This window comes from Microchirus variegatus (genome assembly GCF_963457635.1).
Source record: "Microchirus variegatus genome assembly, chromosome: 1".
Taxonomy (NCBI): domain Eukaryota; kingdom Metazoa; phylum Chordata; class Actinopteri; order Pleuronectiformes; family Soleidae; genus Microchirus; species Microchirus variegatus.
This window is the reverse complement of record NC_139802.1, coordinates 43896856-43920775: the sequence shown is the minus strand read 5'-3', so window position 1 is coordinate 43920775 and position 23920 is coordinate 43896856. Positions and strand designations below refer to the sequence as shown.

Below are 23920 nucleotides of genomic sequence, written 5' to 3'. Positions count from 1 at the left end.
CAAACACCAGATGAAGAATGAACGAACGTAAAGGAGCGACGACAGAGACAGAGACAGAGCATCATCATCATCATCATCATCATCTGACAGCTCATAATAATGACAATAATAATAATAATAATAATAATAATGTTTTTAGTTTATAAATCTGTTTTAAGTGAGTAATAACCTTATTTATGTGTGTGTGAAAGTGTTGTCTTTAGGTCACGCGACACATTATGTCAACAAAGGAGTTAATATAAGATACAAGATAATCTAAGATATAAGTTAAGATAAGTTAATATATGATAAATCTAAGATATAAGTTAAGATAAGATATAAGACAATCTAAGATATAAGTTGAGATAAGTTAATATAAGATATAAGATCATCTAAGATATAAGTTGATTTAAGATAAGTTAATCTAAGATATAAGATAAAACAAGACAATCTCAGATAATATAATATATAATTAGACGACATGATAAGAACATTTAAGATAAGTTAATATAACATAAGCTAATATAAGACAAGTTAAGATAATTTAAGATTAGATATAAGAATAAAACAAGACAATTTGAGATAAGATCATATAAAATAAAAGATGTACGACAAGAGATCATTTAAGATAAGATAATATAAGACTGTCCTCATAATTCTCTTGTAATCTGAGTTTAAATAATCGAGTTTCATTATCAATATCAATCATTTTAAATAAAAAGGTATTATTTGTGTTTCTAAATATTAAGATTTTCGAAAAATAAATAAATAATAATAATAATAATAATAAGCATGATCTTAGCATGATCCCAGACTTAATCTGGTGTGGATTAGATCAGATTAAGTGTTAATCTGAGTTGACAGACTCAGTAGAACAATAGAATAAAATGTATTGATTATCTTGAAATGTGAGGAGCGTCCGTTAATCTGTTAATCTGTAAAGATTGACTGGTCGTGTGACTCACTGAGGTCACCAGTGTCTCTTTGTGTTCTCCTCTCTCTCTCTAGGGGGCGCTGCAGCCAATCACCTGCTCTTTCTGTGATCTGCATATCTTTGTTTTTTTGGCAGAGATTTTTATTTCCTGACCTCACATTTATCATCTATCATTAATCCAGGCTCCAGTCCAAATATTCTCACACACACACACACACACACACACACACACAGATTAGAGTGTCCAATTAACCCAATCAATGGGGATTAGATCCCCTTTGCTCAGAGGTTCCCCAACCCTGTGACCTGCCGAGATTCAAACTGGCAACTCTCCGGGTCTGTGTTTCGGGACTGAAAAAAATAAAATGTATGTGGGAAAACGGAATTTTATGTGGTGTAATAATGAGAATTACCATTCATAAATACACAAAAACTGAACAAAAGTAAACAAATGCACAAAAAAATTGTAAAAATGTAGCAAAAATAATGAAAAAAGCAGCAAAAGTATGCAAAATAACAACAAAAATAAAGAAAAATGCAACAAAAGTACACAAAAACAGCAAAATTAAACAAAATAAGAGCAAATATACACAAAAACAAAACATATAAACAAGACACATTAAACTATAAATAGCTAAAATACCCAAAAGGTGAGGTCATGTGACCATGACGCAAGAAAACAAAGTGAGGCCTAAATTATTCTGTTTGTGTGTGTGTGTGTGTGTGTGTGTGTGTGTGTGTGTTGGCAGCCATGACACTTGGTGCCTGGTTCATGTGAATGAGACCCAAAGAACAGACTATCACACACATACCCACACACACACACACACACACAATCAATGGACAAACAACGCAAACGCCACCGCTGAACCCTCGCGACGTCACCGCTTCAAAACGCTAAAACTGCGCCAAAAAAATCTGCAAATATCATTTTTTAAAAATCCGGATTTTTTTTGTCTATTTTGTTTCTATTTTTCAAAATAAAAGTCCTTCTCTTTATTTTTCATTTGAATTTTCTTTCTCGTCGCTCCGTTTTTTCGTCGAGAACAAGAATTGTCGCCAACTGCCCGTTAGCGAGCGAGCGCGCGCGCGGCGGCGTGTGCTTATGTTGTGTGTGTGTGTGTTCCCATGCATCTGTGTGTGTGTGTGTGTGTGTGTCTGAGACAAAGCTGAAAATGCGGCAGGCACTGCAGACTTTTGTTGGCTGGCTGACAGCGAGCGAGACGCTGCCAAACCCCGACGGCGGAAAACGACTAAAAGACGCATAAGGCTGGCATTACAGCCCCAAATCTTCCCCCTCTCCCTCCTCTTTCTCTTTCTCCTCTTCCTCTTCTCTCGCTCCATGGCGGCGGCGGCGGCGGCGGCGGCTTAATATTTCCTGATCTGACGACAGAAATGTAAAAACACGTGGCACCTGAGCGGCGTTTGGACGCCGCTTTGCCTCCCGTTTAACCTCCCTGCGTCATCCCCTCCTTTCATAAATGTTGCTGAATGAGATTTTGGATCGGGATTCGATTCCTTTCCAGGGTTTTATGTTCTCTCTCTCCGTCTCCTTCCGTCTTTGTCTTGAGGATTGTCGGGCAGCGTTTTTTTCTACTCACAAATACCTCGGACACAAAAGCATCTGGAGCGTCGGCGGCGAGCCCAAAAACAAACAAACAAAACAAAACAAAACAAAACAACGTAAGACGTAGCTCCGATTATACCGCGGAGACAATGAAAGACACGGGCGGGAATCTGTCGTAAAACGCTCGGGATTAACGTTAAAAACTTCAAAAAAACACAAAGCATTTAACACGTTCTATTTAAGACGAAGACAAAGGTGTGAAAATGCGAATTAGCGCCACAATATGGACGCGCTCGTTTCCACGTTAGCGAGGTTTTCCGCGTGTCGCGCGGGAAAAGGAGGCCGCGGCGGCGAACGCGAGCGTTTCACACCTTGCGGCACCGTCTCGATTTTATCACTTAAAACACGTCAATGTCAGGCGTTTTTTTACACTTTTTAAAGGCCTTATATGATGCTATTTTTAGGCAAATGTCAACATGAGCCACAAAAAAATGTTTTTCGACAAAAGAAACGACATTTAAAAATGTTATTTTGAGTTAATTAATCATTAACATATGAGAAAAAAGTACATTTTCCAAACAGCTCACTCTCACCAAACACCATAGAGAAAACCAGCGTTTTTAACTCACGTGGACACAGGAGCTGCTGGTCTTACTGACACCTCATTTGGTCAGTTTGTGACTTATTTACTTACTTATTTAAATCAAAATAAACTATTTCGTGACGAAAAAGTTCGGATTCCTGATGGAAAAGTCTGTGTGGTGTCATAAATCGAGTAAGAAGTCGTGTAATTTTCTCATACGGTTATGTAGAATGCAGTAGAGTCGCTCCCCCTAGTGGACAGTCAAGAGATTACATGTCATAGTGTCGTGAAAAGCACATCGACGACGCTTTAAATGTATTATTTTTTATACTTGGACGCGTTTTTTTAAGGAAGCTAACAGAGCAACAGCTAACTAAGATAATGCAGCTTAAATATATATATATTTTAATTATTTTTATGCAGTTATGATGCTTTAAATAACTAATTTTAGTTGTTTTTTGTAAACAATAACAGACTTTACAGGTAAAAACAGTGTTTCTTTCTGTCTCTGTTTCTCTGTCTCCTGTGGGAGGAAGAGGAGGAGGAGGAAGAGGAGGAAGATGACGGGTCAGGTGCTGTCAGACTGCAGAGGTCAAAGGTCAGAGGATCCTGGAGTTCAGCATCACACTCTTGATTTTCTCCCGTCACTGTCACGGTCACTGTTTCTCCTCCTCTTCCTCTTCCTCTTTTAAAAGATAAATAATTCTCCCCTTTTTTCCTTCTATTTTATCTCCCTTTTATTTAATTGCATATAAAAGCTTTTATTGTGATATATTAGGTATAATTCTGGCTTCTGTCTTGTGTCAGCGAGAGTCTGCGACTGGAGAAGAAAGAGATAAGCGGCGATTGTTTTGGCCCAAAGCGACAGACGATCCAACTTCAAAAGGTTTGTTTTTGTTTTTTTTTAAAACAGAAGACGTTTCCTGTCGATTATGTTCCGTAAATTAAGACAGAAAATGAAAAACATAAAATCTGTCGGTAATCGAAACATCGCAATAACCTCATGGGAACCCTGACCCAATACTTTATTTTGAAGTTAGGCAGCGTTTTCCAGCAGGAAACTCGAGTTTCTTTTCCTGCACCAAACCCCATAGAGAAAATCAGCGTTTTTAGCTCACGGGAACATGGGAGCTGCTGCTCTACGGCTGCTCTACTGCTGCCTCGTTTACTAAATTTGACTCATTTTAGCTAAATCAGAATGAAGCATTCTGAATGCAGAAGTCGCATAAATAACACATTTAAACTCACTGATGAAGGCAGCAGTGAGTTTAACAACTCCTGTGAGCTGTGACGTTAAAATCGATGATTTTCTCTATGGGGTTTGGTGTGGGAGAGTGAGCGGTGACACAAAGTTAATTTTACTGCTGCTAACGTGGTCTTAAGATAACAACTACTTTAATGTTGGTCTTTTACTTTTTATAAAAGAATTTAGCTAGAGCATGAAATGTCATCGTTAGACATCAACTTGTTTGCTAGCTGGTAGCTAACTTCAAACTAGCTAGCGTTAACTCACTGAATCTCTGTTTACAACCAGAATGACCTGTTATTTCCATTTTAATTTGAGTAACAGCTCAGTCAGAACATGACAAGACATCTTAAGAGATGGACTTGCTAGCTAACTTGCCTCTAACTTTACTCTCTAACTTACTAGCATAAACATTACTCTAACCTCAGTAACTACTCAAAACCTGGCCACTACTTATTTTTTTCCTTCTAATCTTTGTTTACAACCAGAATTATTGCCTTTATTTACATTTTAATTTGATAATCAACTCAGTCAGAACATGACATGACATCTTAAGAGATCAACTTGCTAGCTAACTTGCCTCTAACTCCTAACTTACAAGCGTAAACATAACGCTAACCTCACTAACTCCTCAAAACATGGGCACTACTTATTTTTTCCTTCTTATCTTTGTTCACAACCAGAATTATTACCTTTATTTACATTTTTATTGGAGAAACAACTCAGAACATGACACCTTTAGATATCAACTTGCTAGCTAACTTGCGTAACGTCTAACTTACTAGCGTAAACATTACCATAACCTCACTAACTCCTCAAAACCTGGCTGGTACATTTTTTTCTTTGTTTACAACCAGAATTATTACCTTCATTTACATTTTTATTGGAGAAACAACTCAAATGAGGGAAAAAAATGGCAAATTTTCTCATAAAAACTAGCGGTGTCGCCCCCTGATGGATGTTCAAAGGAATAAAAAGTGACATGAACTTCACTTTTTTGCTGGAAAAGTGTGTAACAGCGAGGAAAAAGCAGTAAAACTTAATCTAAAGTCATCACAGACGGAAGCTAATCTGAAATCGGCCATTTTAAACACCTCAACTGTCGCTTCGGAAGATGGAGTCCAACATTTGGCGCCCACGTCCTCCTCCCCGTCGGTGACAACCCTCGTCCTCTCAACTTAATCCCTGTATTTAGACAAAAATACAGCGTTCAAACACCTGGACGGAACGATAATATGTTCGAGGAGGAGGAGGAGGAGGATTCACGTTCGCTGATCGGCTCTGTGTGATGTCAGCGCGGCCACCTGGCTCAGGAATAATGACATATCTGCTCCCACACGCTGCTACATAGACGGCGAACGCCGCGACCGCATCGCAGCGGGACGACACACACACACACACACACACACACACACACCTGACATCACACTGTGATGGGGACGGTAAGACGGACAGCAGGACAAAAGGGACGGAGGAGGGGAGGACATGTCACCTGTTTTTATCCTAAAAAGCATCAATGGCCACGAAAAACTGCTTAAAATTGAATATACGATGTTCGTATAAGCGAATAAACGCTTTAAAATTAAAATAATTTTCTTTTATATGGCCGCCATTTTGTGCCGCCACGTTTAGCTACTTTGATTAAGCTAATTATGCTAAATAATAGTGCTGTCAAAAGCGTCAAAATGGCGTTTAACGGCGTTGAGGTTAACGTTCGGTGCGTTTCCATGACGACTGACCGGAAAAAAATGCACGTGACGTCATGTTTACGTGACTCCGGATTGTTAAAATGAGTTTCTAAAGTAACGCTAAACGTTAAAAACAGAAGCACACATACGCAGTACACAGGTACACTGGTTATTTGTTAGCGCTGCTCTTTTCGTTTAATAAACAGACTGCTCCAGTTCCACTGTATGCGCGCTAACGGCGCTAAAAGGAGCTAATGCAGCTAACGGAGCTAACTGGTAAACGGTGCCTGGACTCCGGTGTCGTGCGTTATCGTGCATTAACGTGCGTAAACCTATTGCACGGCACTACTAAATAACAAAGGAGAACAAACACCTTTCTGGTCTGCGACGACCACCGTAGTTTCCCGATAAAGATAGAAATTTCACGGGAGGAGTTTGCAATCTGCAGTCTCACCAGTAGATGTCACAAATTATCACACACTGGAACTTTAAGAATCAAAGTGAACAAATATTCAGAAAAAAAAAAATGAGTGCAGAATTTTAGGGTAGATTTCTGGGGGAATTTCTGTCGGAAAATTTTGGTGGAAAAGTCGCAATGTGTAAAATAAAAAACATCTTAGAATGAGTAGAAGTAGCTTTTTTCACGCAACTAAATCGCAAAGTCATTGAAGGACCACTATGTGATAAACGAATGACGTAAGATGTCGTAGATACGATATTATTTTTGCTATCGCTTCAGTGTCAGCTGACCCGGCTCAGGGGGCGGAGCTTGTGTGTGAACAGATTTGGGGGCAGTTCAACACAAACAGTGAGGTTTTTCCCACTTCTTTGTCCAATCACTTTTCATTCAGTGTGTGCCAGCAGAGGCTCCGCCCACTCTGTTCAACGCGCCACCGACATGGAAGCATGGGAAAAAAAAAAAAAACTACTACTTTCTCCTCGTCTGCTGCCGTAGCAACGACCAACGGACAGTGGTGGACGGTCAAAGTGTTTTTATCAGAAAGATTAAATAATCTACACTCAGATATGATCACAAAAAAAGACATGGACACAAAGTAAAAACTTAAAAATATATAACTAATATATAATGTATATTATTATTTTATGATAGTGATGTTGGATTTAAAGCGAAATTATCACTTTCACCAAACAGCAGAATTTTTTTTTAGAAAAAAACCTTTTGAGACTTTTTTTTTTAGAATTCCAACTTTTTCTTAGCATTCCAACTTTTCTCTGAGAATTCTGACTTTTTTCTAAGAATTCCAACTTTTTCTGAGAATTCCGACTTTTTCAAATTCCAACTTTTTTCTTAGAATTCCTATTATTTTTTAGAATTCCAACTTTTTCTTAGCATTCCAACTTTTTCTGAGCATTCCGACTTTTTTCTAAGAATTCCAACTTTTTCGGAGAATTCCGACTTTTTTCTAATTCAAACTTTTTTATTAGAATTCCGATTTTTTTTTGAAGTCCGACTTTTTTTTATTCTGATTTTTTCTTAGAATTCCAACTTTTTTCTTAGAATTCCAACTTTTTTCTAAGAATTCCAACTTTCTCTGAGAATTCCGACTTTTTTCTAATTCCAACTTTTTTTTTAGAATTCCGATTTTTTTTTGAAGTCCGACTTTTTTCTTAGAATACCGACTTTTTTTTTAGAATTCCGACTTTTTTCTTAGCGTTCCAACTTTTTTCTTAGAATTCCAACCTTTTCTTAGAATGTTTTCCACTCATAATTCCGACTTTTTAAACGTTACACATCTTTAAACATTTGTACATTTATACTGTCTTTGTCATTTAAGTTTTTAGGTTTGTGAAAGTCTTAAAAAAAAAAAAAAAAAAAGACAGATGAGATCACATGATCACCCAGGAGATGTGTGTGTGTGTGTGCGACGAGTGCATGTTAGGGCTGAATCTGCTTCATGATCCCTCATCCTACACACACACACACACACACACACACACACACACACACACACACACACACACACACACACACACACACACACACACACACACACACACACACACACACACACACACACACACACACACACACACACACACACACACACAGTAAGCAGCAAGCTAGCGCTTAAAGCAAAACTGGGCTTCCATGGCCATCCATTATCACTGACAAGCTAAATGTACCATGGTGCACCATATGGTACAGAGAGAGAGAGAGAGAATGAATGAGAAGGATCAGCAGAGTTAGAATGAACAGAGTGAAGCTGCAAGACAGAATTTAATAAATATATATATATATATTTATTTATTTATTATTATTTTTAAAGGAGGGAAAAGAGGAGGAGTTATTTAAAAAAATAAATAATTAAATGACTGACTGTGTTTCAATTCCAGCTTCTAAGAAAACGTCCGACATCGGAAACAATCATGTTATAAACAAACACAAATATGTAAATATTGTTAGACAGAATCTCTGAGCCCTGTAATGTGAATATGCTGTGTTTATGTTATATATATATATATGTATAATACAATTATAGTTTTTTTTTCAAAATAAAGGTCTGAGTTCAGGATATAAGCTGTTGCAAGGATGTGATTTTATATTTTCTGAGTTTATTCATATGTGATAAAAAATGCTGTAATAACTGTACACACACACACACACACACACACACACACACACACACACACACGCACGCACGTGTACTCACGCACGCTCACACACACACATGGCTGTTACCTCAAATCCTCCACAGGAAACATCTGTTCAGACAAAACAGACTCGTTCAGTTTAGACTAAACCACAGAGAGAGAGAGAGAGAGAGCGCACACACACACACGCACACACACACACTAACTTTAACTATAACCCACTTAAAGTCAAATCTTAAAGTCTAAACTAAACTTTAAACATGTTCTTTCAAACATGAGCTTGTGCCTCAATAGGACCAGGTTTTTGGTCTCCATGAGGACTCACTGGTCCTGACAAGATCAGTGTTTATGACAAATACAACACACACACACACACACACACACACTGTGACGACAAAAACACTTCAGTCATGTGACAAAATGACTCTTAGACTCTTAAATGTGAATATTTGAGGAGTAAAAATTCGACATCGATACATGACGTGACCAGTCGATGTGTCCAAAAACAATACACACACACACACACACACACACACACACACACACACACACACACACACACACACACACACACACACACACACACACACACACACACACACACACACACACACACACACACACACACACACACACACACACACACACACACACACACACACACACACACACACACACACACACACACACACACACACGTTGACAACAAAGGCAGAGACTGTGCCACTGAGGGGGCAGTGCCACGTTGGCAAAGCCCAGGGGGCAACTGCTATCTCGTGCCAACACTTCACACACACTCACACACACTCACACACACACACACACACACACACACACACACACAGTATATCAGTATTCCAGCATCGTTGCACAGTGGATTTGCTTTGTGTAGATTCTTGTTTCAACTCTGTGTTTGTGTTCGACGACAAACTGTTCACTGTTCACTTTACAGACGTGTTCTTTAATACACGTTCATTTAATACACGTTTATTTCAAACATGTTCTTTTCCGTGGTTTAATATTGTCCGACATGAACAAGCAAATAAACAACAGATACTGCTGTCAGACTCAAAAGTTGTGTGGACCACACAAAAATGTCCTCACAAAGACAACTTTGTCCACACAGAAAAAATTAAAGCTGCTGTCAGTAACCTCGTCTTTTAGCTAACTTTAAGCTAACTTCCTGTCGTTAGCTTCCTCCTCCCTATATCACCTGATAAACACAGAAACTAGTGCTGGGCGCGTTAACGCGATAACGGCGGTTAACAGCGGCGTCAATGTTTCCATGACGACTGACCGGAAAAAGACACGCGTGACTCCCAATTGTTAAAATGAGTCTCTAAAGTAACGCTAACCGAGGCACACATACGCAGTACACAGGTACGCTGGTTATTTGTTTCCTTTAATAAACAGACCGCTTCAGTGTGTGTAGGCTAGCGCTAACCGGCGCAAAAGGAGCTAACGGTGCCTGGACTCTGGCATCGCGTCACATAAACATGACGTCACACAAGTATTTTTCCGGTCAGGCGTTATGGAAATGCATCGTGTGTTAGCGTTGGCGCGTTCCCATGACGACTGAGGGGAAAAACAACGCGCGTGACGCCATGTTTACGTGACTCCCGATTGTTAAAATTAGTCTCTAAAGTAACGCTAACGTTTAAAAACAGAGGCACACATACGCAGTACACAGGTACGCTGTGTTTATTTGTTAGCGCTGCTCTTTTCTTTTAATAAAACAGACCGCTACAGTTCGACTGTAGGCTAACGCTAACGGCGCTAAAGGAGCTAATGCAGCTAACGGAGCTGACTGGTAAAGGGTGCCTGGACTCTGGTGTCGCGGCACGTAAACATGACGTCACAGGCGTCTTTTCTCCGGTCCGTCGTCATGGAAACGTGTCATGCATTAACGTGTGTGTTAGCGTTGAGGCGTTTCCATGACGACTGACCAGGAAAAAGACGCGCATGACTTCATGTTTACGTGACTCCCGATTGTTAAAACGAGTCTCTAAAGTAACGCTAACTTTTAAAAACAGAGGCACACATACGCAGGACACAGGTACGCTGCGTTTATTTGTTAGCGCTGCTCTTTTCTTTTAATAAAACAGACCGCTCCAGTTCGACTGTAGGCTAACGCTAACTCGCTAAAGCAGCTAATGCAGCTAACAGGTAAACGGTGCCTGGACTCTGGTGTCGCGTGACGACACGCGTCTTTTTTTTCGGTCCGACGCCATGGAAACGCGTACGACGCTAACCTAGCGTCCAGCACTTGAAGAAAGTGGCACAAAGTTGAGTTTGCCGTCGTCTTAGAGCCTTAAATCCTTTGTCTTCTTCACCTCTCTCTCTCTCTCTTTGCATCAGGACTTTCTCTCACTTTATCACCCAAATTCTACCCGTCCTCCTTTTATCTCTGTCGCCATCTGCCTTCCCTCCATCCCTCTCTCTCTCTCTCTCTCTCTCTCTCTCTCTCTCTAACTCTTGTTTCACTTTCTCCGTCTCTCGCCCCTCCTTCTCGTCTCCCTAAAAACTTGGCAGTGATCCCCGTCATGTTTTCTCTCTCTCTCTCTCTCTCTCTCTCTCGGGGAATGAATGCGATCCAATCTAGAGCTCGGGCTAAGAGACATGAATTTTCATTAATTACAACCTTGTCAGCAAAAGCATTATGGGGAGCTGAATATGAAAATGCTAATGAGGGGGAGCTCATTTGCATATTTTTCTTTGTTGGAATGTCATTAATTATTACGTTTTATGATGATGAATGCAGCTGTCGATGGCGGGCGCTCCATGCCTAATTAGCTATCAGAAAATACTCCGATCAAAAAAAATGGACAGGGATCCCAAAACTTTACTTTTCAATTTACACAACGTACACTTCTCTCTCTCTCCCTCTCTCTCGCTCATACATAATAAAACTATAATTTAACATATCAGTACTTTTACTACTTTATTTCACCTTTTCTAGCTGGAAACGGAAGTTTTTTGTGACTTTTCTCACTCGCACCAAACCCCATAGAGAAAACCGTCGATTTAAGCTCACGGTTTAACACAGGAGCGAGTGGTGGACTGCTGCCTCCTGTGGTCACTTTGTGTCACCGAGATAAATACAAATATTAAAATGAACGATTTTATACGCCGAATTCACAAAATAACACTTTTAAAAGTTACTGATGGAGTCAGCAGTGGATCGACAACTCCGAGTTAAAACCGCTGGTTTTCTCTATGGGGTTTGGTGTGGAATCTCAGTTTCCAGTAGAAAAAAAGGCTGAAATAATCTCATAAATAATCCATGTTGAAGTTCTTCCATTTCAACACTATATTTGTTCAGTCCTGTAGTCTCTGCCAATTAGATTTTTTTTTTTTTTTTTTAGCATGTTTACTGTGAGGTTGACCTTTAAACCCGTTGATAAAGATTGATGACGCGTCGCCACTTCCTCCCGCTGTCGTGTTATAAAAGCTGTCATCTTGTGCCGATGAGGTTTTCTAACTTAGTTTTTTTAACTAGCATAGAACGGGGGTGGGGTTTATGCTCTATCGCCACCGGGGGCAGTCAAGATATTTTTGTTTATTCACAGTCTGGAGCCTTATATCCTGTTTTCACTCTGTTCTGCTGCCCCCTAGTGGTTAAAAACGCCACGAATGCACCGTTTAAAAATGTACGTGATCAAACGTGTCCATCGAGGACATTTTTAGGGCAATAGTTGCGTCTCTTTGGAAGAAATATTTAACTCAGTCAGACAAAGACAACGACGACAACGACAAAAAAAAGCAGATGCTGAATAAAAAGTAGAATGGAGAGAGAGAGAGAGACAGAAAGACAGACAGTGTGTGTTTTCTGAAACGAAGCCAACTGATAATTAATGCCTCTGACATCATGGTGCTCTAATTAAGTCTGGCATTCATTAAGCCAAGTGAGGGGGGGGGGGGTTCGTTAGTGGCGTCTTCCTTTTTTTGGAGGAGGATTTTGTTAAATTCTTTATTGTTTCTCTTTGCGGGTGACGGTTGGACAGACGGAGACGTGAGGACGGGTCAGGACGGGTCAGGACGTTCAGGCGACGAAAGACGTGGATGTTAGCTTAGCGCGTTAATAACACCGTTCGTCTAAAACCACGACACGACGCGTGTTCACACGATACAGCCCGTCGCCCCCCGCAGGCCGTCCTGGATACTGACGCTTACTGACTGAAAAATCACAAGCGGTTAGCAACGATGCTAGCAAGGCAGAACCGTAAACACTACTTCCCGTTACGGCTAATGTATTACGACAGTTGTGAAATGTTTTACTAAATCAACAACAACAAAAAATATTTTAAAAAATTATTTTAAAAGATGAACAACTATAAGCTAAGCGAGTGGCTCTTATTTTGAAAGGAAGTGACAGGAAGTGACAAGAATTAACTAGTCAAAAACATAATATAACATTATTTTCAGTACATGTTACGACAGGAAGTAGTCACACTTCGTACATGAACAGGCGCCAGCGCGTGACGTTAAATATGAAATTTATCCAATTAGTAAGAAGAAGCTAGCTACTTCCAATTTTGGTAACATCATAGCTAATTTCAGCAATATTAATGCCCGAAGTAGCCTCAAAAAGAACTGAAGGCGAGCTAACTTCTGTTGCTAGCAGATGTTTTTTTTTTTTAACCAATGCTAATGGCCAAACTAGCCTCCAGACTTTCACTTCAACGTTAGTTGTTATGGTTTTCATACTTCACTGTTAGCTAATTCACCCAGACGTTACGAGGAGACAAAAAAAGCTAGCTAACAGTGGAGAACAGAGACGTGTCACTGAGTCAGTACTGTCACTAACGGAGAAGCAAAAAAAACCCTGAGTCAAATAACTGAAAAATTAGCCGCTTTTAAAGGTAGTCAGTGAGATATTAATTAGTTATGGTTAAGCCCCGCCCCTAAAACATTGTTCCGAGCCGAGAAAACACACTGGATAAGAGGAAACCTGGTTCTGATTCAGACGGAACTCGTTAGCATGTGACGTAGCTGTGTGTGACGGCCATTTTGGAATCCAGTGTCAAGGATTGTGAGGATTGCGAGTTGAAGGAACGCCCACCATCCCCCCTCTCCCCTCCCCGAACTCGGAAATTCCGACTTCCGACTACAAGTGGAACGCACCTTTAACATACATGAGGAGAAAAGAAGAGTTTGAATAAAAACAGTTGAGTTTTACTGACACGCACACAATAAACATACTGTTTTATGCCGCACATCTCTATCTCTCACACACATACACACACACACTCGCTCACCTCTTACACACAAACAAGCACTCTCTATCTCTGCCACACACACACACACACACATACACACACACACACACACACACACACACACACAGTGTAGCGTGGCTGGCCAGATGGGACTCTTCCACATGACCAAGCCGATCAATCAACACTGAAGGGCCCAGGTGCTACTACGCACCATTTCACAGTCTGTCACACACACACACACACACACACACACACACACATAAACAGAGAGAGGGAGGGAAGTTGTACACACACACACACACACATACATACACACACACACAGCAGCAGAGACATGCAGAGATAGAAAGATAAAGGACACACACACACACACTCAGTGTAACATGAATGACCCAAGCTCAGTCTCCAGAGACCTCATCTGGACGGATGACAAAACATGGAGACACACACACACACACACACACACACACACACACACACACACACACACACACACACTCTTCACTAAACACTCACAACATACAGACGACAATCAGTGGGCGACAATGGCCGAGTTGCAGATGAATGTGTGTGAGTGAACGTGAGTGAACGGGTGAAAAGTGTGCGACCGGAGCGTCTGTACTCACACACACACACCTGTAAACACACACACACACACACACACACACACACGCACACTGTGTAAGTCACATGACCGCTCAGATTCATTGGGCTGATATTAACAGGGGTTTTTTTTTTAACCAATTCACAGCTGATCGTTTAGTCATGTCTGGATAAAAAAACATAAAGGGCATACCAGAAATTGGACATTGACTTTATGGACTATACCAAGTCTAGTGAGGAGGGGGCCGCTCAGGTGATGAAAAATAATTAAAATCACCTGTTCTGTAGCTATTTCCATCATTATATTGCAATATTTGTGATGATATTTCACAGAATTTCAAAATAAAAGCATGTGTGTAGCTAGGTAACGATATAATTCACAATAAAATATGTATTTTTGAAGCAAAAATTAATCTTAGCATAAAAAAAATAATAATTCAAGGAAGGACTCAATAAATTACATTAAAAAGATTTAATTATTCTGTCGATTTTAAGCTGAAAACCCCAGAGATCTTGCTCTAATTACACAAATATATTGGAAAAACGGGATAATTGCTTATTAAATTGCTGTTTAGTCATTTACCGATCGATTAATTGATCAATTGTTGCAGCCTGAACTCAGATTTTCAATCCAGATCTTGATGGTTTTAAAATGTTTGACTCTAAATAATCCCGACGTCATTACTTTTATTTTTAAAAACAAACGTTTGACTTTCACAGCAGATTTGAAAGAGAAGGAGAGAGAAGAGAATGTAAATGGCTCGTTTTTCGTTTTAACATTCCGATCACAGAGATCCAGAGTCAGCGCGCAGAGACAGGGGGACGACCTTGGCACCACACCCAGCTGAGGTGAGGGGCTGCTGGGGTACAGAGGGACACGGGGAGGGGGTGGAGGGATGGGGGGTCTGACATGGATGAGAAAAGGAAAGAAAACAATGGGAATAAAAGGATTAAAAATGACGGGATGACGACGTGTCCAGAAAAAGGGAGTGAAATTCAGAGAAATCACAGGAGAATAGGATGAAGAAGAAGAAGAAGAAGAAGAAGAAGAAGAGGGAGATATTTCTATATAAAGTGTCCAGATGTGACCTGCACAGAGGGGGTTCAGCCTCGTGGCTCAACACTCATTAATAAGGTCGAACAGAGGTGAGACAGACGGCTGACTCACTACATTTCAACGCCGAGTGGAAGAAGAAGAGGAAGAAGAAGAGGAAGATTATTTACCACACGGTTTTCAACAAGTTCACCCACTTCACTCTCCCGCACCAAAGCCCATGGAGAAAATCATCGATTTTAGCTCACGGAGGGGACACGGGGAGCTGCTGCTCTGCTGCTGCCTCGTGTGGTCACTTTGTGTCACTGTAGTAAGTCTGAATGAGGAATTTCTAACAGTGGATGAGCAGCTCCTGTGTTGCCCGTGAGCGAAAAATCGCCGCTTTTCTCTACGGGGTTTGGTGTGGGAGAGCGAGCGGTCGACAAAGCAAGGATAAAGTTACGTTTTCCTGTTAGAAAAGAGTGTCAAACAGTGAGAAAAATGTGTCAAACACATCGGTAGGACATTGTAGATTGTATTAAATAATAATTTTTTAAAAATCCTGATTTCAACCGGGCGCGACGGCGCTGTGCATGAGAAGAGTGAAGCGCCATCAGATCGTTTATTTATAACAGGAGAGAGAAATGTGCTTACAGGCTCAAACAGTGAGGAGCTCATTTACTATGTAGGTGACAGTTAGAGCGGGGGGGGGGGGGGGGGTGAAGAGGGGTGATGGGGGGGGGGGGGGTTACATGGCCGCGCACCTGCAGCTACACACACACACACACACACACACACACACACACACACTGCATAACCACACATGAAAGATACAATCACACTGTGTGTCTGAGTGTCAGTGTTTCTGTCTGATTGAAACACACACACACACAGAAAAACCATAGTGATCTAGAGTGCAGTGTGTGTGTGTGTGTGTGTGTGTGTGTGTGTGTGTGTGTGTGTGTGGCAGCAGATTAATCTAGTGAGGTCGGCGAGATGACACTAATCCCTTTCGCTGATTATCTAGAGCATAACATCAACTCTAATCCGATGTGGAGGGCGGTTACAGTGTGTGTGTGTGTGCGTGTGTGTGCGTGTGTGTGTGTGTGTGTGTGTGTGTGCGTGCGTGAGGTTAGAGCTAGCGAGAGAGAGGACGTGTTCATTAAACTCCGCCGTTCGCGTTCATCTTTCACCTTCAGTTCATCTCAGGTGAGAAGAACCCCGGGATAATCTGGAACATCTACAGTTACTCACAACAACAACGACACAGAACAGGCGCAGAACACAAAGGATTGTGGGTAGACGGGCGACGCTTCACCTCGACAGATCAAACCCCTTCAACAAGGCCGCTCAAATTCCGACAGTCTCAATACGTGTCGTTATCTCTGAAGGTAAACAATTGATTTAGACCAGATTATGTGAATAATCTGATTATATCACCTTGTTGTATAATCCTGAAAATATCACCCTTAATTATTAGATCTGTGATATCTTAAAAAATATGTTCACTGTTTGATTATCTCACACACCAAACCCCATAGAGAAAATCAGCGATTTAACATCACAGCACACAGGAGCAGTTGATCCACTGCTGCCTCCATCACTCCATCACATCACTTTAAGTTTAAATGTGTTATTTTGTGAATTCGGAGTTCAAAATCCTTTGTTCGGATTCACCTCAGTGGCACAAAGTGACCACACGAGGCAGCAGCAGACCAGCAGCCCATGTGTCCGTGTGAGCTAAAATCACTGATTTTCTCTATGGGGTTTGGTGCAGGAACAGAAACTTCAATTTTACTGCGAAAAACTGGGAAAAGTAGCCAAAATATATATATTTTTTCCAACTGCATCTCAGCACAGGTCACATATGGGTCACAATCAACTGTAAAATCCTTAACTTTGCCTTTAAGAGTATAGAGTTTTACAGAGATAACGACAGCGACCGGTTTAAAGACGATTTCCTCTTTATCTGTTTGTGTTTGTGGAGACGAAAAAAAACAACTGAGAGAGAGAAAAACATAATTCTGTTCTGTTTAACTGAAGCAGTCACAGGTACGACACAATGTGTGTGTGTGTGTGTGTGTGTGTGTGTGTGTGTGTGTGTGTGTGTGTGTGTGTGTGTGTGTGTGTGTGTGTGCCGTATCCCCGCCTGTCTCTGTCTCTTAGCGTTATCATTATCAAAGTAAATTGCGGCGCCGGTGAGCCAGATGAAAAATACAGTATTTCCATCTCTGACTGTGTGTGTGTGTCGCCTCTGCAGCCACACACACACACACACACACACACACACACACACACACACACACACACACACACACCGTCATCACAACACTGTCACAACACATCACACACACGCTGGATCATCCCCGACCCACAAACCTCAGTTTTGGACACTTCTACACAGTTTTTACACATCTGCGTATAACTCAACATTTACTCTATATATTAATATACTTTATATAAACTTCATTTGCATGAACAATACAAATCTTAAAGGGATATTTCACTGCTTTATGTCATCTTTAAACGCCGTTTTCCAACTAAAAAACAGACGATTGTGTCCCTTTTTCCTCTCCCACACCAAACCTCACAGAGAAAACCGGCGTTTTTAGCTCACAGGGTAAACAGGAGCTGGTGCTGTGTTGCTGCCACATGTGGTTCATTTGTGTCATTTAGGTGAATGTGAAAAAAGGATTTAAAAAAGCCCAAGTCGCAAAATACCACGTCTGAACTCGGTGACGAAGGCGGCGGAGGATTAACGACGCCGGTGAGGTCCTGTGAGCTGTGACGTAAGAATCCATGGTTTTCTCTATGGGGTTTGGTGCAGGGAGAGTGAGGGACTCACTGGACTTCATCACCTGATGTTTTTAAAAAACAACAATTCAGAGAGAGAGAGAGAGAGCAGGTAGAGCTTGAGTGAGTGTGTGTGTGTGTGTGTGTGTGTGTCAGAGAGAGACAGAGATTATCTGTGTCAGTAGCCATTTGCTCACAACTGGCGCCACATCGGAGCGAGAGCCAGAGGCAGAGAGCATCATGGGTAAATGAGCACACACACACACACACACACACACACACAGAGAGAGAAAGTGTGTGCCTGAGTGTTTCACTAATTCTCCACACACACACAAACTTGTCTTTCTGTCTTAGTGAGGACACCTCATAGACACAGAGCATCCCCTAAATCCTTACCTTAATCTTAACTGAGGTCTTAATCCTGAAAAAGGCCTTTAAATTCACAGGGAAAAGCTCAAAATGTCCCCACAAAGGTAGGTTTGTATGTTTGTCGGTCCCCACGAGGACATGAAAACATAAATCACTTTAATTTTTAAAGACAAAACTACAACTTCAACTATCACCACGAGTCAAATCTTAAACCATGTTCCTTCACAAATGAGCTTCTGCCTCATTAGGACCAGGTTTTCAGTCTCCATGAGGACTCGCCGGTCCTGATGAGGTCACGCATACAAGAACACACTCACACACACACACACACACATGGTGTACCTGTTAGCCTGGAGTTGGTGTATGGCGGTGAGATGCTGTCATGTGACGCCATGTACTGAGACCCGTCTGCGTAACTCTGGAGATAGAGGTCAGAGGTCAAAGGTCAAAGGTCAAAGGTCAGAGGTCAGAGGTCAGAGGTCAGGTTAACCTGAGGCTACATCACTACACTCTGGATTTACCTTAGACGAACGACTTCCACTGGGCCACGAGCCTGCACTCGACCTCTCCTCCATATCTGAGAGAGAGAGACACAGAGAGAGAGAGGGATTATAATCTAGATTATAGACATATAACACAGCAGTAATGGTCATTTTCAGAGGATATAGTGTCTTTAAAATGAGGAGAGGAGACGAGGAGAGGAGAGATGGATGGAGGGTCAGTCCATTAACAGGTGAAGTGGAGGAGGAGGAGGAGAATTAAAGAAAGAATCCTTTAGCATTGAGCGAAGAGAGAGAGAAGGAGAAGGAGGAGAAGGAGAGGAAAATACAAGTCTGTGTGTGAGAGTTTTAAAGAGGAGGAAAGAGGAGAGGAGAGGAGGACACAAGGAGGTGTCCATGTGTCCTGCACCTGATAAGACTGTGATTGAGGGCTATAAATTACACACACACACACACAGTGCAGTTATCTATCATCAGTTAATGAACTTACAGTGACAGACAGACACAGACAGACACATAGACAAACACACACACACACACACACACACAGACAAACGCACACAGACACACACACACAGCTCCATGTCTCTCACACTGATCCTATTAAAGACCGACTGACACAAAACAGACTCCTATTAATACAGTTAGCCTCTGTGTGTGTGTGTGTGTGTGCGTGCGTGTGTGTAAACCAGCTGCACTCATCTGTTTCAAAAAAATACAATCCAAAAAAATCTCCACAATCCTTTTGTTTATTATTATAAACACTATTTTTTTTTTTTGAATAACCTGAATAATTTAAAAGAACAACAATAATCCCAGTTATATTCTTAAAAAACAACAATAATCCCAGTTATATAGTTAAAAAAACAACACTAATCCCAGTTATATACTTAAAAAACAACAATAATCCCAGTTATATTCTTAAAAAACAACAATAATCCCAGTTATATTCTTAAATAACCACAATAATCCCAGTTGTATACTTAAATAACAACAATAATCCCAGTCGTATACTTAAAAAACAACAATAATCCCAGTTATATTCTTAAATAATCACAATAATCCCAGTTGTATACTTAAAAAACAACAATATTCCCAGTTATATTCTTAAATAACAACAATAATCCAATAATCGGTGAGGACATAGTTGTGAAAGACAAAACATGCATTCATATGAATGAATGAATGACATAATCTGAGATTCTTCATAAAATGTAAAATATTTGCGACAATGTAGCGAGAGTTTTATGCTCATGCCGAACAGGGATCAGTGGAAGGAAAGTGGGTATGTAGCCACAGGGTTGCCAGTTCAAATCCAATTACAGGTCAAGAGCTAGTGTGGTGCCCCTGAGCAAGGCACTAAACCACCACCAATGTAAAGACATCAGGAAACACACACACGCACACACAGAGTGAGAATTAAGAGTCAGATTACATCTCTGTATCTTCTCCTTTAAAGCCGCTTAAACTGTCGAACACACTTAATCCCTCTGTGTGTGTGTGTGTGTGTTCCTGTATTTGCTACCTCTGTAGGACATTCTGTGTGTGTGTGTGTGTGTGTGTGTGTGTGTAGCAGAGGACGTGAGGTCATGGTCACATAAAGGAAGTCGACCATGTCCTGTTTTCTCACTTGATTCCTTCTCTCTCTCCTCTTTTCTTGCTTTTTTTTGTATTTTTCAAAATAAAAGACCAGCACAATGATGATCAAACTGTATGTGGACAGACAAGCATGAGGAAAGTCACTAAAAGTACTTTAAAACTTTAAAAACTGTTCATTATAGCGAATAAAGTGTTGACTTTTTAAACTAAATAAAGTCAAAATAAACTCATGTAAAGAATATTAACATTTTTAAGAAGTTATAAAAATGTATAGTATTTTTGTTTCTGGAGGGAAAAAAAAAGTTTTAAAGAGGAAATGTGAGTTCAGGAGGTTAATGAGGAGAATTTCATTCATGTTTCTGTGTCTCACACACACACACTCATTCACTATGTGTGTGTGTCAATGAAATATTACTACACACACACACACACACCAGTATTTCCTGTCATTAGGCAGCAGAGCCGACTATAATTAGAACATCTGGACCCAAGTAAGTTTAGAACCAGTGCCCTCACACACACACACACAAACTTGTTTTTACATCATAGTGAGGACACATCATAGACTCAATAGCACTTTACCCTTAACTTTAACACTTAACCCAATCCTAACTCTAACCACTAAAACCAGGTCTTTAACCAGTCAAAAAAGCCCTTTAAAGTTGTGAGGACGAGACAAAATGTCCCCACAAAGACAGGTTTTTACCCTTTTTGGACCTCACAAAGATACATATTCAGCTCTTCTTCACTGACTTCCACAAACATAACAAACAAAGCCTCATCAATAAATTAGGGGTTCTGCCTCATTAGGACCAGGTTTTGGTCTCCATGAGGACTTACTGGTCCGTGTTTATGATAGAAAAATAGGTCCTGAAGAGGATACACATACAAGAACACACGCAATTGTGTGTTTTTATGGTAATTTATGTACTTTTAAAGTACTGTTACTCGTCCAAACACAATTGGAGCTGCGTTGTGAAGGAAACAGCAGCAGCAGCAGCAGCAGCAGCAGCGATTGCCATTCAGACATAATGCAGACAAAAACGACTTTTACGTGAACAATAGGATATTCGCGATACTCGCACATAAGCTGGAGTGAGAGTGAGCACTTGGCGCCATCTTGTGGACAGACATTTTTTTATGCTAATCCACAAAAAGTAAAAAAAACACTATATGCAAAAAAAAATCATACTCAAAATTTGGGCATCTCAACAGCGATATAATATCGACACGCAAAGAATATCGCGATATTTCACTGTATTGTATGCATTTTTACGCTAAACGCTAAAGATTAAAGGAAATAAGATAAATCCATGAAGGATATTGATTAATTATCGTTAACCCCGCAAACAAAAAACTATGTTTATATTGGGTTTTTTTTGCCCTCGTCTTCATCCTCAAACAGTCCTTTAGAAAACGTCTGAATCAAACCGTGTCCTCACAGACGTTTAATATTTCAATCACTACTTTTTCTTTTCTTTTTTTTTTTATTAAAAAACAAAAAAAAAAATCACATTAAAGAAAGAAAACAAACAACAGCTTGGAGAGCTAATGGCACGCTAAATGAAGAGCGAGAGAGTGAGTCGTGTAGAGAGAGAGAGAGAGGACAAAAAAATAAAAAAACATTAGCAAGTTCAAACATGGTTTTCTTGAATCAGCCACGTTTGTGTGCGTGTGTGTGTGTGTGTGTGTGTGTGTGTGTGTGTGTGTGTGTGTGTGTGTGTGTGTGTGTGTGTGTGTGTGTGTGTGTGTGTGTGTGTGTGTGTGTGTGTGTGTGTTAAAGCGAGTTTACAGATGCCTTTCCAAGAAGAGAGATTAATATTGATAATAAGAAGGCTGGTCCTTTTTGTTTGCTTTTGTTTTGTGTGTGTGTGTGTGTGTCTGACAGTGTGTGTGTGTGTGTGTGTGTGTGCGGCGGCGGCGGCCGATATTCCTTTGACGAAGCCTCTCTGGTCTCCGAGCGCCCGGCTCATGTGAAGCCGAGCCAAGTGTGGCTTAGATCTACACACACCGTCACAACCAGAGGAACAAAAGGAAACGACACACACACACACAGTGACACACACACACACTGTTAGACACACACACACACACACACACACACACAACAGTGGGCAAACTGGTCGGAAGCTGAAAAAGCAGCAGCGTTAGCGGAACTTTTCTAAAGTGCGAGAACAATCGGGAAACTCCGAGAGGAAACTCGGCTTCATTGATGTGGTTTAAACAGTGACACTGTGGAGTCATCAATGAACGAGTGAATGAATGAATGAATGATTGAATGAATGAATGAATGACTTCAAACCACTGATGTGCACGGTCACAACGAACACACGTGACGAGAATCAGAAAAATTACACCCACTCTCCTGTTATTTATATCTGTCTATCTATCACATGAGGGGGTGGAGCCAATCCCAGGTGACGTGGGGTTAGAGGGCGGAGTCAGGTCACCCGTCCATCAAAAGGTCAAACATGGAGACCAAAAAAAACAAACAATCATTCACACGTGCAAACTCATAAAAAGATAGAAAAAAAATAAATAAAAAACTACGGTCGAAGCGGGATTTGAACTCACAACCTTCACGTGCCGCGAGGCAACCGTGCTAGCCACTAATCCACCACGTGGCCTATAAGAGGATTTATTTAGCTTCCTGTTACTGTTACGCCAACGCAGACGGAAAAACATCATAAGAGTAATGAGACGACATAACTTGACCAAAAGAGGGTGGGGCTATAAGCAGGGGGGCGGGGCTTCAAGTCCTCCAAATCACGCGAGAAGTCGGCAAATTAGGAATAAACAATAAGATCGGTATTGCATCGTCTATGTGATCATAACTGACAAAAAGGGTACGCATCACAAGTCAACCAAAGCATCCGTTTGTTAGCGTCATAGTTAGCTGTCTCACAGACACCTGCTAGCGCAGAGCTAATGCTAATGCAGAGGACCGTGGAGACGCTGGAGGAGGACGACGTCGGCAGAGACGGAGAGAGAGAGAGAGAGCGAGGAAACGGCGGCGCTCAGACGAGCGTAGCTCGACATCTGCTGTTAATTAGGCAGATAAATCAAAAACAGCTCCACGTCTCGCGGTTTTTCTTCCGTCAGCAGAGACCGAACCACTGCGTCCATTCATCGTCCGACAGACGCAGGTGGATTCTGTCTGCTGCTTTAACGCCGCGGTTCTCAAACCGAGTTCA

General features: G+C 41.0%; 1 protein-coding gene across 1 annotated transcript in view; it reads right to left on the bottom strand.

Moving 5' to 3' along the window:
* LOC310944308 (transcription factor 4-like) overlaps positions 1–23920 on the bottom strand; it is a gene marked incomplete at its 3' end in the record, with an annotated part of 84589 nt that overhangs the window by 29517 nt on the left and 31152 nt on the right. The window contains exons 3-4 of the mRNA XM_083910049.1: positions 19149–19204; positions 18970–19045 (exon numbers count right to left, since the gene is read on the bottom strand). Coding sequence (XP_083766175.1) covers positions 18970–19045; positions 19149–19204 — 132 coding nt within the window. The remainder of the gene's footprint in view (positions 1–18969; positions 19046–19148; positions 19205–23920) is intronic.